The following is a 15,394-nucleotide window of genomic DNA, read 5'->3' as shown; positions in this document are numbered from 1 at the left end:
AACACTTTTTCACACAGGGCCATGTGGGTTTGGATTAAATTGGATGTTTGGATAAAAAAAAAAAACCTTCATTTAAAAACTGCATGTTGTGTTTGTGTTATCTTTGATTAATGTTTAAATTTGTTTGATGATCTGAAACATTAAAGTGTGACAAACAAGCAAAAAAATCAGGAAGGGGGCCAACACTTTTTCACACCACTGTATATAGGAATAATTTTGTTTATCATGTGACATTGGTTATATTTTTAATCCCATTGGCTGTTGCATATAAAGAGGGAAATATATATATATATATATATATATATATATATATATTTTTTAAGGTACATTTTCTGTGTTGCCTTTATAGAGGACAGTATGGAGAGTAGACAGGATGTGAAATAAGAGAGAAAGGGGGGCAGAATGGGAAAGAGCCCCTGAAGAGCAATTGTTATATTTCAGAGTGTTGGCTACAAGCCTATTGCCTCCGACGTAAATAGGTCAATTTGGGGTATTAATTGTTTACTTTCCTTTTTTTATATTTAGATTGACTTTTGCTGTCATACAATGTTCACTTAAAATTCATCTTTAAAATTTTTTAACACTATTGTGTAATTTTTAGCAAATCTCAAAATGAATATCCATTTTTCTTACTTTACATTATAATGTTGTATTGCCTAAAATAACTTGTTTAAAAGAAGACTGATTTTAGTATTTGTGTGTGTGTTTAGAATGGATAAATAGTAAATAATAATTCTAATTGAATAGTTTAAAACATTAATTTATCAGTATCAGTCGGAGATGTAATATTGGTGATATTTAAATAAGGCAAAACCTAAATATTTAGCGATAATGGCCAAATGACTGTTCATTATCCTGCTTATAACATTGACAAATTAATGTATGGTATGAAATACTGATTTAAGTGCCGAGATATGAAAATAGTACAGCTTTGTAGAAAATTGTTTGCCTGGGACTACGGTCAGACATGCTGTTTAAGGGTCATTATTTCGAAATATCTGGCCACTGAATGCTGCATTTGACCAGTCAGAATCAAGTATTCCAGAGAGCCATGGAATAAGGCAAAACGGCTCTCAACCCATTCAAAACCTTAAACCCTTTACTTTATTCAGTGTATTCACTACCAGTCATCAGCAAATGTCAGGTCTTTATGTGAGGGCTCTGAGTGGAGTAGTTATGTGATTGTGCATCATTCTCATCTGTTGTTTCTGCTTCAGATGCTGAGGGATGTGGTTGCTAAGACGCTCAATAAACACGGGATCAGCAGCGAGCACAAGTGCTTTGAAGCCTGTAGTCAAAGACTGTTTGACATATCAAAGTTTTATCTGAAGGTGGGTACGAATCATTCTGCCTCTTTCCCTCGCACCCTGCTGTCCTGCCTTTAGGACATCTTTGAAGCGCTCAAAATATGCTGCGTAAACGCTGCTGATTGATGTTATCTACATCATTTATCCATGACAGGGGAGCAAAAACTTAGCTCAAGAAACTTGTTTCAATTCGCTTTGTTCCTAAAGCATTCAGTGAGGGGGAAAAAACACTCTTTCGTAGCACCTTAGTATTTTTCCCTAAAGTTGATTTATGCACACCAAAATCATTCATAATTTACTCTGTATATACAGGCTGTCTCTGCTACGGTACCTTTAACAGGGCTCCAGACTGCGACTAAAACGGTCGAATTTGCGACCAAAAATATTAATTTGCGAGTGAAGTTTTTGCTGAGGTTGCCACTGCCAACTAGGGGTGGGCGATATGGGAAAAATATCATATCACGATTTTTTATAGAAATATCACGATTCACGATTTTTATCCCGATTCTTTGTTAGTTTTACTATTTTGGTTTTACAAGTTGTCTGAGCATTACAGCCAAACTAGAAAGACAAAGATGCATGGCAGATATTTAGGCCAAAGTGGGTGAAGATAAAAAATCTTTGTCATTATTTTATTTTTCTTATTAAAAAATAAGAACAAAGATGCACATTACAAATACACATAATATACAAATAAAACAAACAGTGCTTTATTTCCAGGTACAATAGGTGTATTTAGCAGAGCATTCAATGAAATTGAATGAACAAATATAAAAATAAAACACTAGATAGACTGATTCCTAAAGCAACTGTATTAAAGTTTTTCAGTCAAGAACAGTGAGTGATTTTTCTCTTTGTGTTTTGTTGTTTTGTTAACGTTAAATGAATAGTTCCCCCACAAATTAATATTCTGTCATCTGTCTGTCAATTCTGTCATAATGTTGTATTTTTATATCATCATTTACTCAAAAGTTGTTTTAAACCGGAATGAGTTTCTTTCTTCTGCTGAACATTTATAAATGCTATTTTGAAGAAGGTGGAAAACCAAACAGTTGCTGGTCCTCAGTGACTTCCATAGGATTTTTCTTTCCTACTATCAAAGTCAATGTAGACCAGCAACTGTTTGGTTTTCCACTGAGTAAATAATGACAGAAATTCAATTTTAGGGTGAACTATCCCTTTAATGACAGTCGACAGCATGTTTAGTGTCCTGTCCCTTTAAGAGCTGCACGCATCTAATATACAGTACAGGCACGCATCCGTTTCTCTCTTAACTATTTACTTTCATTTTAGAGATAACCAACTCAGTCTGTATGTAAACCTTGTGTGTTTTGACAGTATTAGCGCAAAATATAACTTAGTTGAGTAATCAGGCGCTGTTAGACAGGCGTTTTAGTGCGCGTGCTTCAGGTGTATGCGCTCAGAACAAGCGCACGTCAGACCAGCGCGCGAATTAAACATTTAACCAGCAAGGCTTGTGTGCAAATAATGTACTTTTGCGATCGCGAATAAGTGCAGTGTCCTGTCAGAGTAACTCTACTGCTGTATGTCGTGTTGTACAGTATATAGAGACGGCGGCGCCAGAACTGTATTTGACAATGTGCGCGGTAGCGCGATACTACGATATTTCTTCAAAAGCAGATCGTGGAGACATTTTTATCGTCCACGATCAAAAATCGTCATATCGCACACCCCTACTGCCAACTATATATATTTGCATGTAATGCCTTTTTTCCTGATGGTGTTGCCATCATATCTTTTGTTATGTTCACGTTTTAAACGGAGACTATGCGCATCAAAGTTTTAGTGGAAAAAAAAAGACTTTCAAACAGTCCTCGTCTCTGCCGCACAGCAGCGCTGACACAAACAGCCTGCTGTGCAGCGCCAGAGACGTGCAGTACAAGTAAAAGTGCAGAAAAGCAGTGTCTATTTAGTGTACAAACTACAACAGGCAAAGCTGTCAGCTGTTTGGAAATTGGCAATATCGTTAACAATTCTTGTTTATAAGCATTACTAATATTGCTTAATTCTTATCAAGATCTTATGTTGTGTTCTGTTAATGCGTGAACTTCATAATATTTGAAGCGCACTTGCCGTCCAGTAATCGCAGAAAGCTTTGTGCTTTGTTACTTTTTAATAAAAGTATAAGCTTTGAAATTACGCCAAATTCATAACGAAATTCAGATACTGTTTTGGCACTCTTTAATGCGGCAGGCACGATCGCTTTAGCGGCAAGTGAAGCCATTATATCTTTCTCTTTGCTACTATATTACATAATGAACATGAATTAACAGGCTATTTTATAAGAGAGCCTACAGTAGCTATAACTTACTGAAATGTCTCAGTGATTCAAACTGCGGAAAACGTGTAAAGCTTGTAAACATTCCAACGTGATATGTTTACCTCAGAATAACCATTCGGTCACGTGTCCATAAGCTCATCAGTCAGCTAGAAAAATAACTAAAGAGGAGCATTTTGCTATATTTATGCACTATTGCATATTAATATTTTTACTTAACCTGTTGTCTACATGATTCATCTCCTATAAAATTGCATGTTATTAATTAAGAAAAAAGAATGTGTGAAAGACATAACATTTATTGGTACAGATTCTGTGTAACGAACAATTCTATGTGACTATATTTCAAGTTGGAAAAGATATTTAGTTCCCACTTTAACCTTAGTTCCCAGGTCATCATCTACAAGATGGTTTAAAAGGATTATAAAGTCAAGAAAAGATGAGACAAACACATGACAGTATGATTTAAATGTTAAAATGTAAAAAAAAATAAAACACGTTTATTCCGTGGGACCTAAAAAAATGATTTGGCATGTATGTTTTTCCTTATAGGAGCCAATGGCTCCTTATTCCATTTTTTTTGTGTGGAGCCCTGTTTAAGACCTCCGTATATAAATGGCCTCTGTTATGTTAGGCTAGCCTTCACTTACCAGCATAGTTCCTAATGTTGTTCATCAGGACAGGTTTAAGGCGTTATGTGACGTTTTGTATAAATAAATGTTATAAGTGGACTGGGAGGACACTATGTAACCTTTAAAGGGATAATTCACCCAAAAATGAAATTTGTCATTACTCACCCTCATGTCATTCCAAACCCGTAAGACTTTCGTTCATCTTTTGAACACAAATGAAGATGAAAATCCAAGAGCTTTCTGACCCTGCATAGACAGCAACACAACTGAAATATTCAAGGCCCAGAAAGGTAGCAAGGAGTTAAAATAGTCGTTGGAAGAAAATCGTTGAAAAGAAACTGTTGAATAAAGTCATTATTTTTGTTTCATTTGCACACAAAAACTATTCTCTTAGCTTCATAACATTTTGGTTGAAGCACTGATGTCACTTGGGCTATTTTAATGATGTCCTTACTACCTTTCTGGGCCCTCAATGTGGTAGTTGCATTGTTGTATATGCAGGGTCAAAAAGCTCTCAGATTTCATCAAAAATATCTTAATTTGTTTTCTGAAGATGAACGAAGATCTTAAGGGTTTGGAAAGACATGAGGGTGAGTGATTTAATGACATTTTTGGGTGAGCTATTACTTTAAATACTTGTCATGGATATATTAACTGAAACTTACCAAGTTAATAAAAGTTAAGTTATTAATGTTTTTATTCAGATGAAAATATACATAAATTTAATTGTCATAATGGTATGCTAGTCAAACTCAAAATACATTTATGTACAAATGTAGTAGAGCATTTGCATACATTACCATATAAAAGTTTCAGGTTCGTAATTTTTTTTTTAGTAAGGGGTCATCGGATGCCCATTTTCCACAAGTTGATATGATTCTTTAGGGTCTTAATTAAAAGTCTATAACATACTTTGGTTAAAATTTCTCAATAGTAGTGTAAAAAGCACATTATTTACCCTGTCAAAATCAGCTGTTTTCATCAAGCCATTTTTTAGTCCATGTTGCTTTAAATGCTAATGAGCTCTGCTCGCCCTGCCCCTCTCTTCCGTGGGGTGACGAGCAGGACTGTTTACTTTAGCCCGCGAAACTGGCTAACTGGCACGTTGTTAGGAAAGGTGATTTGCAAAGATTCATAAAAACCTTTATACTCACTTCTTCTGTTGATGAAGCTGGATCACGAATGATTCAGGCGAACATAGACGCATTTACGTTGATCCGGGATCGGCGCATTCACTTCAAACCAAAAGTAACGTTAATCCTCTGCGTCTTCAGTGGCTCAGATGTCGGGAGTAAATTACATCCAACAATAAACACTTAAATCGCTTAATTGGAGACATCTTGTCTTCCCCTGCACCGGAGTCGACACAATGGCGGACAGCTCTCAGCTCACTCAGGGCGGGTCTAAGGTAAGACGGTCTTGTCAATCAACTCTCGTGGGAGCGGCCTGCGCAGAACTACGTCATTCTGACAGGAATCTCAGAAAAGCTTTATCTGCAAAAGGGGATTTTAAAATGGCGATTTACAAAAAAAACACTGGGTGGATTTTTATCATTATAGGATGGATGTGTACTCGCACTTCCAACACACATTTATGTTCAAACAACTTGAAAAGTGAATTTTTCCCTTTAAAGAATGTAACTATTAATTATGAAAAGCCATTTTCTATTTGAATATATTTTAAAATGTAATTTATTCTTATGGCAAAGCTGAATTTTCAGCAGCTATTTTCAATCTTCAGTGTCACATGATCCTTCAGAAATCATTCTAATATGCTGATTTGGTGCCTAAGAAATATTTATTATTGTCAGTGTTTAAAACATTGAAGTTGTTCTGCATAATATTTTATAGAAACCTTGATTTTACTAACTTCATTTAATAATCTGAATGTCTCTACTGTCACTTGAAATCAATTTAATAAATCCTTGCTGAATAAAAGTATTTATTTCTTTAAAAAGAAATCGTACTGACCCCAAACCTTTGAATGGTAGTATAAGTATGCATAAATGTAATAAAGCATTAGCAAAGTCTTGAACAATGCTCTTCTTCAAGCCGTTATGCCGCAGCAAACTGTGTTTGTTTTACAACAGGATCTGAAAACCTCACGTGGCCTTCATGAGGAAATGAAGAAAGCAGCCAGTAACAACGCCAAACAGGTAAAGCACACACTTCAGTTTACAGAGTAGTAATTTGTCATTTTCATCAACTCTGGTCCTCTCAGAACAATGTTGTTTTGAGTTGTTTTTGTAAGATGCCCTCAAAATTGATACAATATGAAATATTTTTATACACACGCTGTTCTCATCCACAGGTGATTGATTGGGTTGTGGAGAAATCATCTAAAAGATGACTTGATTTTTAGGTGGAAACATTGAGGGTAAGCCTGCAGTAGGACACCGTGATTAGAACTAACATCATGATGCTACAAAGTGAATGGATAGAGCTTTAAGAAAAGAGCTTCTAATGCTGTAGAACTTTTCACAGCATTAATTATCACAGTTCCTGATATGTACATATTTATTTCTAAACTGTTTTTTGTTTGTGATAATCATTTTAATGTATTAAAAATTATTTCATTTGGTTTTGTAAGGCTTTAACACTTGTCTGACGGACAAATAACAGGCAAATATGGCCCCATGTTTTCTGAGAAATGCTGTTTTGCATCATGAAAATCAGTCAGAGGGCGTTTCGCCCCAGATCGTATTTCAGTAATCAGTTCACTCAAATCACCACTCGAGCATGAAACAAGGAACACATGCGTCTCAACCGTTTTCCAAACCCTCATCATTCCCTCTGTGATTACCTCATCTTTTCTTTTCCGTTGGTCACACACAAGCTATCTGCACTAAACTACCGCTGCAAGTAGTTTGCTCTAAAATTACCCAAGGTCACATTGGGCTGAGGTCATAAAGAGTAACTGCTCCCTGATACTCCCTGCCCAGAGAAGGTTGAGGGTGTCTCGTTTGGCAAAGTCGCCGGACACATTCCAGTCCCACACAGGGCCATTGTTCTCACTCCTGGGTGCCCAGAGGGGTGATGGGAAAGGAGGGAGGGGGCTGCACATTACATTGGCAACCCTGAGAGCCCTCGAAGGCAATATGCAATCTGAACTCGCTATTTATCATCAGAGCTGCTCTAGTTCATATGGTGAAGGTTTTAGTTTATTGATACATTGTGATACTCCATTTTTCCCAAGCTGGATCAGTATTTTGATCTGCGTGGGTAAACTCTATTAAACTTTGGACTTGTTTTCAGACTCTTCTCACTTTGTTCTCCATGCTGACGTCTTGATATAAAAGGGTTCACAGCATGAAGAATCAAATTTTCCTTGAACTTTTCAGAAGAGTTCGTTGTACTATGAAAATACACTGTCATTTTCAGAACTTGAAACTTCCTCCCCAGTGACCATTTACTGAAACTAAAGCTGAAAATGAGGAAGTGTGAATAACATTATTCCTAAACAGTAGAACTAAGTGAAATACGGAAGAATCGGTTAAACCATGATGTGTGTTGCACCTGCTGCTCTACATGTCCTTTATATGATTTCTTTGTGTAAAAAAAAAAAAAAGTGTTCACTCAAAAATAAGTCTCAATTAAATCACCCTCATGTTGTTCCAAACCTGTATTACCTTTTCTTTGTTCTGCTGAATACTAGACAAGTATGTTGTTGTTGTTGTGAAACTCAGTGGGGTTTAAAAATGTGTTGCCATATTTGATTTACTTTTCATAAGAATAACCAGTGTTTAAATTTTTTAGGAGGGAATGAAACGGAAATTGTAATCAGTTGATTATACAAAGTAATAGTCACTTTAGAAGACTCAAAGTGACTCAATTCTGTCTTGTAAAAAGTGTTCATGCCTTTGTAGAACTCAAAAACTGAATTTTGAGACCTCCGACTTATAGCACCTGACTGCTGCAACGTCATATGGAAACACTCAAAATGGCAGCAAAATGTTGTGAAGCAAATATTTCATACTATTTTTATTTGAATAATTCCTACAATTGACTATTGCCTGTAATGTAGCTATAGCATAGTGTTTAATAACTAAAAGCCCACTAATTAAAAGATTAATAACAACTGTTACTTATATTGTAGTTTTGATTACTCAAATTACACATTTATTTTGCCATTAAAATTTTTGCCAAAGAATTGCTTAATTTTTGCATCCGAGGACATGATCTAGTAATTACTGTCTTTACAACAAGTGAATGCCGCATAATTTCACACTGCCTTAATGTTCTTTGTGGAGCTTGAAAGTGTTGGACACCATTCATTTCCACAGTTTGGATAGAATCATTCTTTAAAATATCTGGTATTCTGATTTCAGTGTTTTCCACAACTCTATTTGTAGCGGCACATATAAGCAAATTCATTCTCTGGCAGCAAGTGGCGCTTAGAGCGGGAGAAATAGAGGTTTCCCCGGTTACGGCTGTACACAAAGCAGCTCTCCGCTCACAAACGCTGCTTTGTCAGGCATTACATGCAAGATGAAATTAAAACGACATCCAAAGTTTTCTGAAGACAGTCGGTTTCCTTCAGAAATACAGCATCAAAACACCTGCACCAGGTTTTGATTTTGAAACGTGCAGTGCTCATGTTTATTCAACAAAGTCAAAGCCTTTTGGAAAATCTATTTGTGGCGGCCCGTCAATGTGTGGAAAACACTGGATTGATTTTGGAACAACAATGTTGAGGGGGAGAAAATTTTTAATCTTAGAGTGAACTATCACTTTAATTTTGAAAACTGATTGTCAGCCCCGTGACTCCTGGATGTGTCATGTGCGCTGGAATGTGTCAGGGACGGTTTCACAGATGAGACAAAGGCTGCACCACAGGGGCCCTGCTGTCCCCAAATCCATAACCCGTACAATGGAGCAGTGCTCTGGGAACGCTCAGTGCCTGACAATGGACACTAATTGCTGGTTAACTTAAACTCTCGAGTGCTCCAATTTATAATCTGACATCCAAAGTTTTTCAATGGCCTTTGTGTGTTTGCACAGTGAAGCTAAACATGATTGTTACTTGTTGTGCTAGCGTGCATGCAAGCACATCACGCAAGAATGGACAACGTTAAAATATTAAAAACAACTACACGAATGTGACGGCGTTACTAAAGATTTCTTTTGCACGTCAGAAGTTAGTACAGCAGGACTCCAGATTTTATGAGCGAGACGTTTGTAAAAGTCACCGAAACTCCATTTGTCTGTGGAAACAGATACAGTTCTGAAGGGGAGGGCTGACCCGGTCTCGATTTTCCTCTTTTGTCACAAAGGCCTTGTGAAAGCAGACAGTTTGTTGACAGGCCTCTTTGATGACCGGCACTCTAGAACATTCTTGTTGATTCTGCTCAACTATCAGTGTCGCACATCTCCCGAGTGAAAGCACCAGAAATTAAACAGGCCGTTTAACTTTTATGTGCATTAACAAGGTTTAAACTATCCTTTCTTTAATCCACATTAGCTGCCAGACAGATGTAATTACTCCGACAGCTGTCATACAGATGGCCACCTTCCCTCCTGTTATATAGAAGTTAATGGCATTGCAAGTGCTGAATACTCTGCTGTATTGGATTCTAAAATAATACTTTGAGTATTTTTTTTTTAGTTCCAATCGCAAGTTAGTGTTCATTATATAGTTCGATTTTTTTTTTTCCGTAGAAAATCAATGTGAAATTGTGTTTCACTATAATTAATCTCTCTCTCTGAAAAATACATAGTTTATCATTAATGAAATGTAATTAAAATCATTCAGAGGTCCGATTTGCTACAGCTCCAGTTCTGCGTCATCGCCCTCGTTCAGTCTTGTGAGCTCCACTGCGTTCCGGTTTTCCCTTCTCCCATGTCGGAGTAAATCACGCCACCGTTTCAGTCTAGAACAGTTCAATCTCAGGCTACCAATCCTAATCTTGCAATCTTAGCAGACAGGAAGGAGTGGAGGATAAAAACAATGGGCTTGGGACAGGAGTGCAAGTCCAGTTGCTGTGAATAGAAAAAAAAACAAAGTATTAAGCAATTAAGGGAAGTTCCTGATGTGATAAACATGTTGATAAACATGATCAGAGATGAGCCGCCTATCAGTACAGACATGCATCATTTCCTGTTCTGAAGAATTTCACCTAAGAAAGGGTGATACAGCTTAAAATAGATTGTACTGACAATATTTAATAAATATCTCTGTATTTGTTTGCAGTGCAACTGAATAAAACATTCAAAGAATAATTTTAATCAAACAGCTATTTTTAACCAGTAATTCACATATTTATTCATTTATATTCATATTTATATACAACTGTTGTTTTAACAGTTTGAGTTGGTAAGATTATTTTACAGTAAAAACTTCTATTTATTATCTATAATAAATTTCACAATATTGAAGTAAAAGCACAAAATAAGTGCAAGCTGGTCAGCGGTGGAATGGTCCAGTGGAACACTTTCAGTCTTCTGAACATATTAACATGTTACTGTCATTTATTTTAAACAAATTTTAAAACTTTTTGTGAAAGAAATAAGCACACTGATTTCAGCTCATTATATTTATATAATATCAAATCCATTGGAAATTAATGTAATAAGAGTCTGATTGTGTCCAATGACAGCAGTGAGGCTGATCACACAAGATGAAGCTCAAATCATAAATTAATCTAGAGATCCAAAAACTTAATATACAGTTCCCTCCAAAAGTATTGGAACAGTAAAGACAAAATTGCTCTGTTGGCTGTGGAGACATTTACAAATATGATTAAAAGATAAATGAGAGACAAAACTACAGAATGTCACATTTTATTATTGGGTGATTCAACACAGATGTTTTTAGCCAGAAGAGTTTTGGAACTGTGTTTATGGACCGATGAGACAAAGATGAACCTTTATCTAAGTGATGGGAAAGCAAAAATGTGGAGAAAAAAGGGAACTGCAATGATCCCAAGCATATAGCCTCATCTGTAAAGTATGGTGGAGGTGATGTCATGGCATGGGCATGCATGGCTGCCTCTGGAACAGGCCCTCTCAACTTTACTGATGACTTAATGTATGATGACAGTAGCAGAATTAATTTGGAAGGGTATAAAACCATATTGCCTACCAATATTCAAGAAAATGCCACCAGATTGATTGGGAAGTGCTTCATATTGTATCAGGACAATGACCCAAAACACCCTGCCAGTTCAGTCAAGGAATTTATAAGGGCAAAGAAATGGAAAGTCTTAGATTGCCCAAGTCAATCTCCAGATTTAAATCTGATTGAACATGAATTTCACCAGCTGGAGAGGAGAGTAAAGGCAGAAACTCCCCAAACAAGCAACAACTGGAATTGGCTGCATTAAAGGCTGATACAAGCATTTTAAAGGATGAGACCAAGAGTCTGGTGATGTCTATGGGTCACAGACTCACTGCTGTGATTGTGCGCAAGGGATCTGCAACTAAATAATAGTTTTTAATCTTTTATATCTGCCTTATGTTCAACTGTCCCAATACTTACGCTCACATCAATGAGTGGGATGAACTCTAAAAGTGCTGTTATTTTTATTTTGTAAAACATGTCGAAACAGCTAATAATAATAAAATGTGATATTCTGCCGTTTTGTCTCATATTCATCTTTTAATCATATTTGCAAATGTCTTGATTCCACAGCCAACAGAGCAATTTTGTCTTCACTGTTCCAATACTAATGGAGGGGACTGTATATGTTAATGTAACATTACACAACAACTAAATTTAAGAGAGAATACAATTAAATGCTTATAAATTGTAGTCTATTCGTTTACACTGCTGCCACATTACAGAGATAAACAAACTTCTTCTGCTGTGATTTGTTCATGTAGTCGACACCATCTAGCAGTTTGGCTGTGTGGTTGAAGAACGCACGGACGCAAAACACGAGACAGCCTGTGTTGTGCAATACCGAAAGTTGTCACTCCAAATGTTTATTTAAACCTTTGTTTTTTCGACAAAACATATCATCCTTTGTTAGAACTGAGATTAATCGTGGTACAAATATGTACTGAATAAAGGGTGGTGAACGGTATGGTTCAGTCTTTTACCGAAAACCGTTGTACCCCTAGTATGTATACACACAATTATAAAAAGCCATATCTACCTAAATATACAGTATATTTTAAATAAACATGAAAAATCTCTAAGACACAGACTTGGATGCAAATGACCCAGATTCATTTTCAGGTTTGAATCAGTTGACTATGTAAAACATTATTAGGTAATTATCATTATTATTATTTTATATCCAACTTAAAAAGAGCTAAATTGCTCCATGACAGCACTCTCATCATGAATGACTAATTTTGTTGGTGCTGAATGAACCTCAAATTTTACTCACAATTTCACCCTCATTCCCGCCGAAATCCAAATAGAGGATCCGTACTCCATCGTCAGCAGACATCTTCAGCTTTTCAAACGGGTAACTGAAGAGAGGCTGTGCCACAGAGCGGTCCTCTCCATCTGCTATGACAGAGAAACCTCGCTCATAGTGAATGACCAACCGACAGTCCTGACCCTGATGCATACAACCTGAAGAAACAAACACAAAAACAAAGAACATTCGGAATTAAATCCAGCCGTCACGATTAACAAAAAAATTACTTTGGGTTGTCATATCAGAGGGTTAAAAAGCAGACATGTGAAGCTAATATTTAAGTAAATTTTCATTATTATTATTATTATTGTATGATTATTCGATCGGTGAAACGGTCTAAAATTGTCCTATTGAAATGCAGCTATACTTTTCCGAGTGGATGAAATTCTTCCAATTTACTGAATTCATGTAGATGCTTTTACATTTCTGATATTAAAGACTTAAGAATTTCATAAAATATTTTACAAGTACTGTAACAATCCAAATAAAAATAAATAAATACAGTAAGATTTCAAGTACTAATGGAACTGTCTTTCTGGTTGATCAATCCAAGCAAATTCCATTAAGGTGTGAATAAAGTGAAAAAGGATTCCATTTGTGAGATAAATGTCCTTTTCATTCGCCTGATAATTAGTACATTATTCATCACCAGTAATCTCTGCTCAATACCTCCCTGGTTTCATCAAATACATCACAGGACTCCATGTATCAGTATCACCGCTCTAATACATTCAATTACAGCTCATCAAGCACCACAGGATGTGTGGAAACCTACCGTTACCGTGTCTATTGTGAGTGTGCCAGTGATCCACTTCTGCTGTTCCCTCCATTTGCCCCAATAAAGCTCCCTGAATCTCTCTTTGACCGGGTAATCGCGAGGCTAGTGTGTTCTTTTCACATTGTGTGTCTTTGAGAAACCCCTCGGCTCTGGCTACAGCCCAGTCCATTAGGCTGATTAGATCATCACAGCAATGAAAAAACATCTTCTTCTGCAATTTATCCATTAAATTGGAATTGCACTGACATTAAATACTTAAACACCTATTAATTACACACTTTGGGTGAGGGGCTTCTAAAAAGGGAATTTCGGACTACTGTTCCCATGTTGCTCTTAACAATACTGTAACCTTATCTCCATCAAAAAAGCTTGATCTTCAGGACTGAGGGACTCTTTCCCACCAGATGGGCTTTTAGTCAGTCACAAACAGCCTCTCTTTCACCATCAACAGCTTAGCATAGGAATTTTTGGACTACAATAGCTTTGTAATAATTCAGTAACTCAGCAATTTAATGTTCCTCATATGTCTCTGCAGACTTATCTTTATCAAATTATTAATAACACATGTACTTTATATAATCTTTTAGTAAACATGCAAGTACATCTAAACAGAACAAGAAAAGCAAATATAATACATCCACTACAGATACTATACTATAAATGGAGCCAGAAAATTGTTGCTGTATTGGGCCGCTCAAATGAAAGATGAAATGTGGAAAGCACCACAGAGGCAATGTTACAAATTTTAGGGAAATCCACCAACAAATGGCTTACTTAGAATTTTGATTTATTAATACATTATATTTTTATATTTATTCAAAACATAGTTTAACAGCAAAAAATTAAGCAATTAAGGGAAGTTCCTGATGTGATAAACATGTTGATAAACACATGATCAGACAGCATTTGACATCATCTAACCGTTTTTTATACTCATCTACACAGAGTGCAGTCTATTCAAAAACTGCAAAAAAAAAACAAGGAATCAGATGAAAAAGAATTTTGCTTCTAAAACTTATGGTTCAAAATTATTAACAGAAATATGAGTGCACATCGGACTATTGGTGGCGTTACAGAGTTTGAGATAGAGACTACAATTTGCTATGGTTAATATCGAGACTGTCCTCTATGTGCCAAATTTCATAACTTTCCCGCAAGTGGTTCTATGGGCTGCCATAGACTCCCAGAGCAGAAGAAGAAGAAAACTAATGGATACCATAGGTGTCTAAGCACCTTCATTGCTTGGCCCCTATTAAACTGTATTACATTCTCATTTGGCCTTAGGTTTGTTTCTAATAATTTTGTGTTGAATATTATCATCATTCCAGACTGAAACAGGATTTTAGAATCTTGTGGTCAGCAATAAAAAAATATATATGACACACAAAAACCCACAAAATGAGAACTAAGAGAATGAATCTTTGGAGGCACAAAGTCTCTGAACAGATTATAAGATTAGACTAAACACAGGTAATAAAGCATCAGCTGCCAAATGGGCCTTTCCCATAAAACCCCAAATACGGAGCAGTTCCAAGATCCTGATACAAACAGGATCTTTTAAGGGAACAAATGTGTCAAATCCAGTCTGGTTTGTTTTGAGAGGATCTGCATCTGTTGCTCTTTCCTACAAAGTAATTATCATCTTCTCCCAAATGTATTAATTAGAGAGTCGTGTAGTAACAAGGTCAGTCTATTTTTATTGTTTCTTTCAGAAGTTCTCTCACAGCACTGTTAACACGCTTAACTCATGACAGTAAAATCAACATTAATCATTGCTCAGTTTAATCTTGGCCTACTTGCCATTCCAGCTTTGTAGGTTAAGTAGAAATGATCTCAAAGCATGATCTCAGAACAGTGAAAATATCTGACAGAAAGGAAAAAAATGCAAAATATCCAAATAAAGCGCGGTGATCTCCAGGGGCTCACTTGCAGTTTAGTAAACGGCAGATACATTTCCTGTTAGGCCAGGCCCAGGGACTGCCTGAGAGCTTCAATTCCCAGAATGCTTTG

The 15,394-nt window shown here is 36.4% G+C and overlaps 2 protein-coding genes across 2 annotated transcripts in view; one reads left to right on the top strand and one right to left on the bottom strand.

Annotated features, from left to right (window-relative positions):
• The window catches only part of LOC306878344 (mdm2-binding protein-like), a 35,014-nt gene extending 26,695 nt beyond the window's left edge, over positions 1-8,319 (top strand). The window contains exons 20-22 of the mRNA XM_079430627.1: positions 1,218-1,331; positions 6,328-6,393; positions 6,549-8,319. Coding sequence (XP_079286753.1) covers positions 1,218-1,331; positions 6,328-6,393; positions 6,549-6,587 — 219 coding nt within the window. The 3' untranslated portion in view covers positions 6,588-8,319. The remainder of the gene's footprint in view (positions 1-1,217; positions 1,332-6,327; positions 6,394-6,548) is intronic.
• The window catches only part of LOC306878345 (beta-1-syntrophin-like), a 33,632-nt gene continuing 24,257 nt past the window's right edge, over positions 6,020-15,394 (bottom strand). The window contains exons 6-7 of the mRNA XM_079430628.1: positions 12,571-12,761; positions 6,020-10,216 (exon numbers count right to left, since the gene is read on the bottom strand). Coding sequence (XP_079286754.1) covers positions 10,124-10,216; positions 12,571-12,761 — 284 coding nt within the window. The 3' untranslated portion in view covers positions 6,020-10,123. The remainder of the gene's footprint in view (positions 10,217-12,570; positions 12,762-15,394) is intronic.

This window comes from Barbus barbus (assembly GCF_936440315.1).
Source record: "Barbus barbus genome assembly, chromosome: 12".
NCBI classification, from domain to species: domain Eukaryota; kingdom Metazoa; phylum Chordata; class Actinopteri; order Cypriniformes; family Cyprinidae; genus Barbus; species Barbus barbus.
The sequence above is the reverse complement of the archived record's forward strand: the minus strand, read 5'-3'. Positions and strand labels throughout refer to the sequence as shown.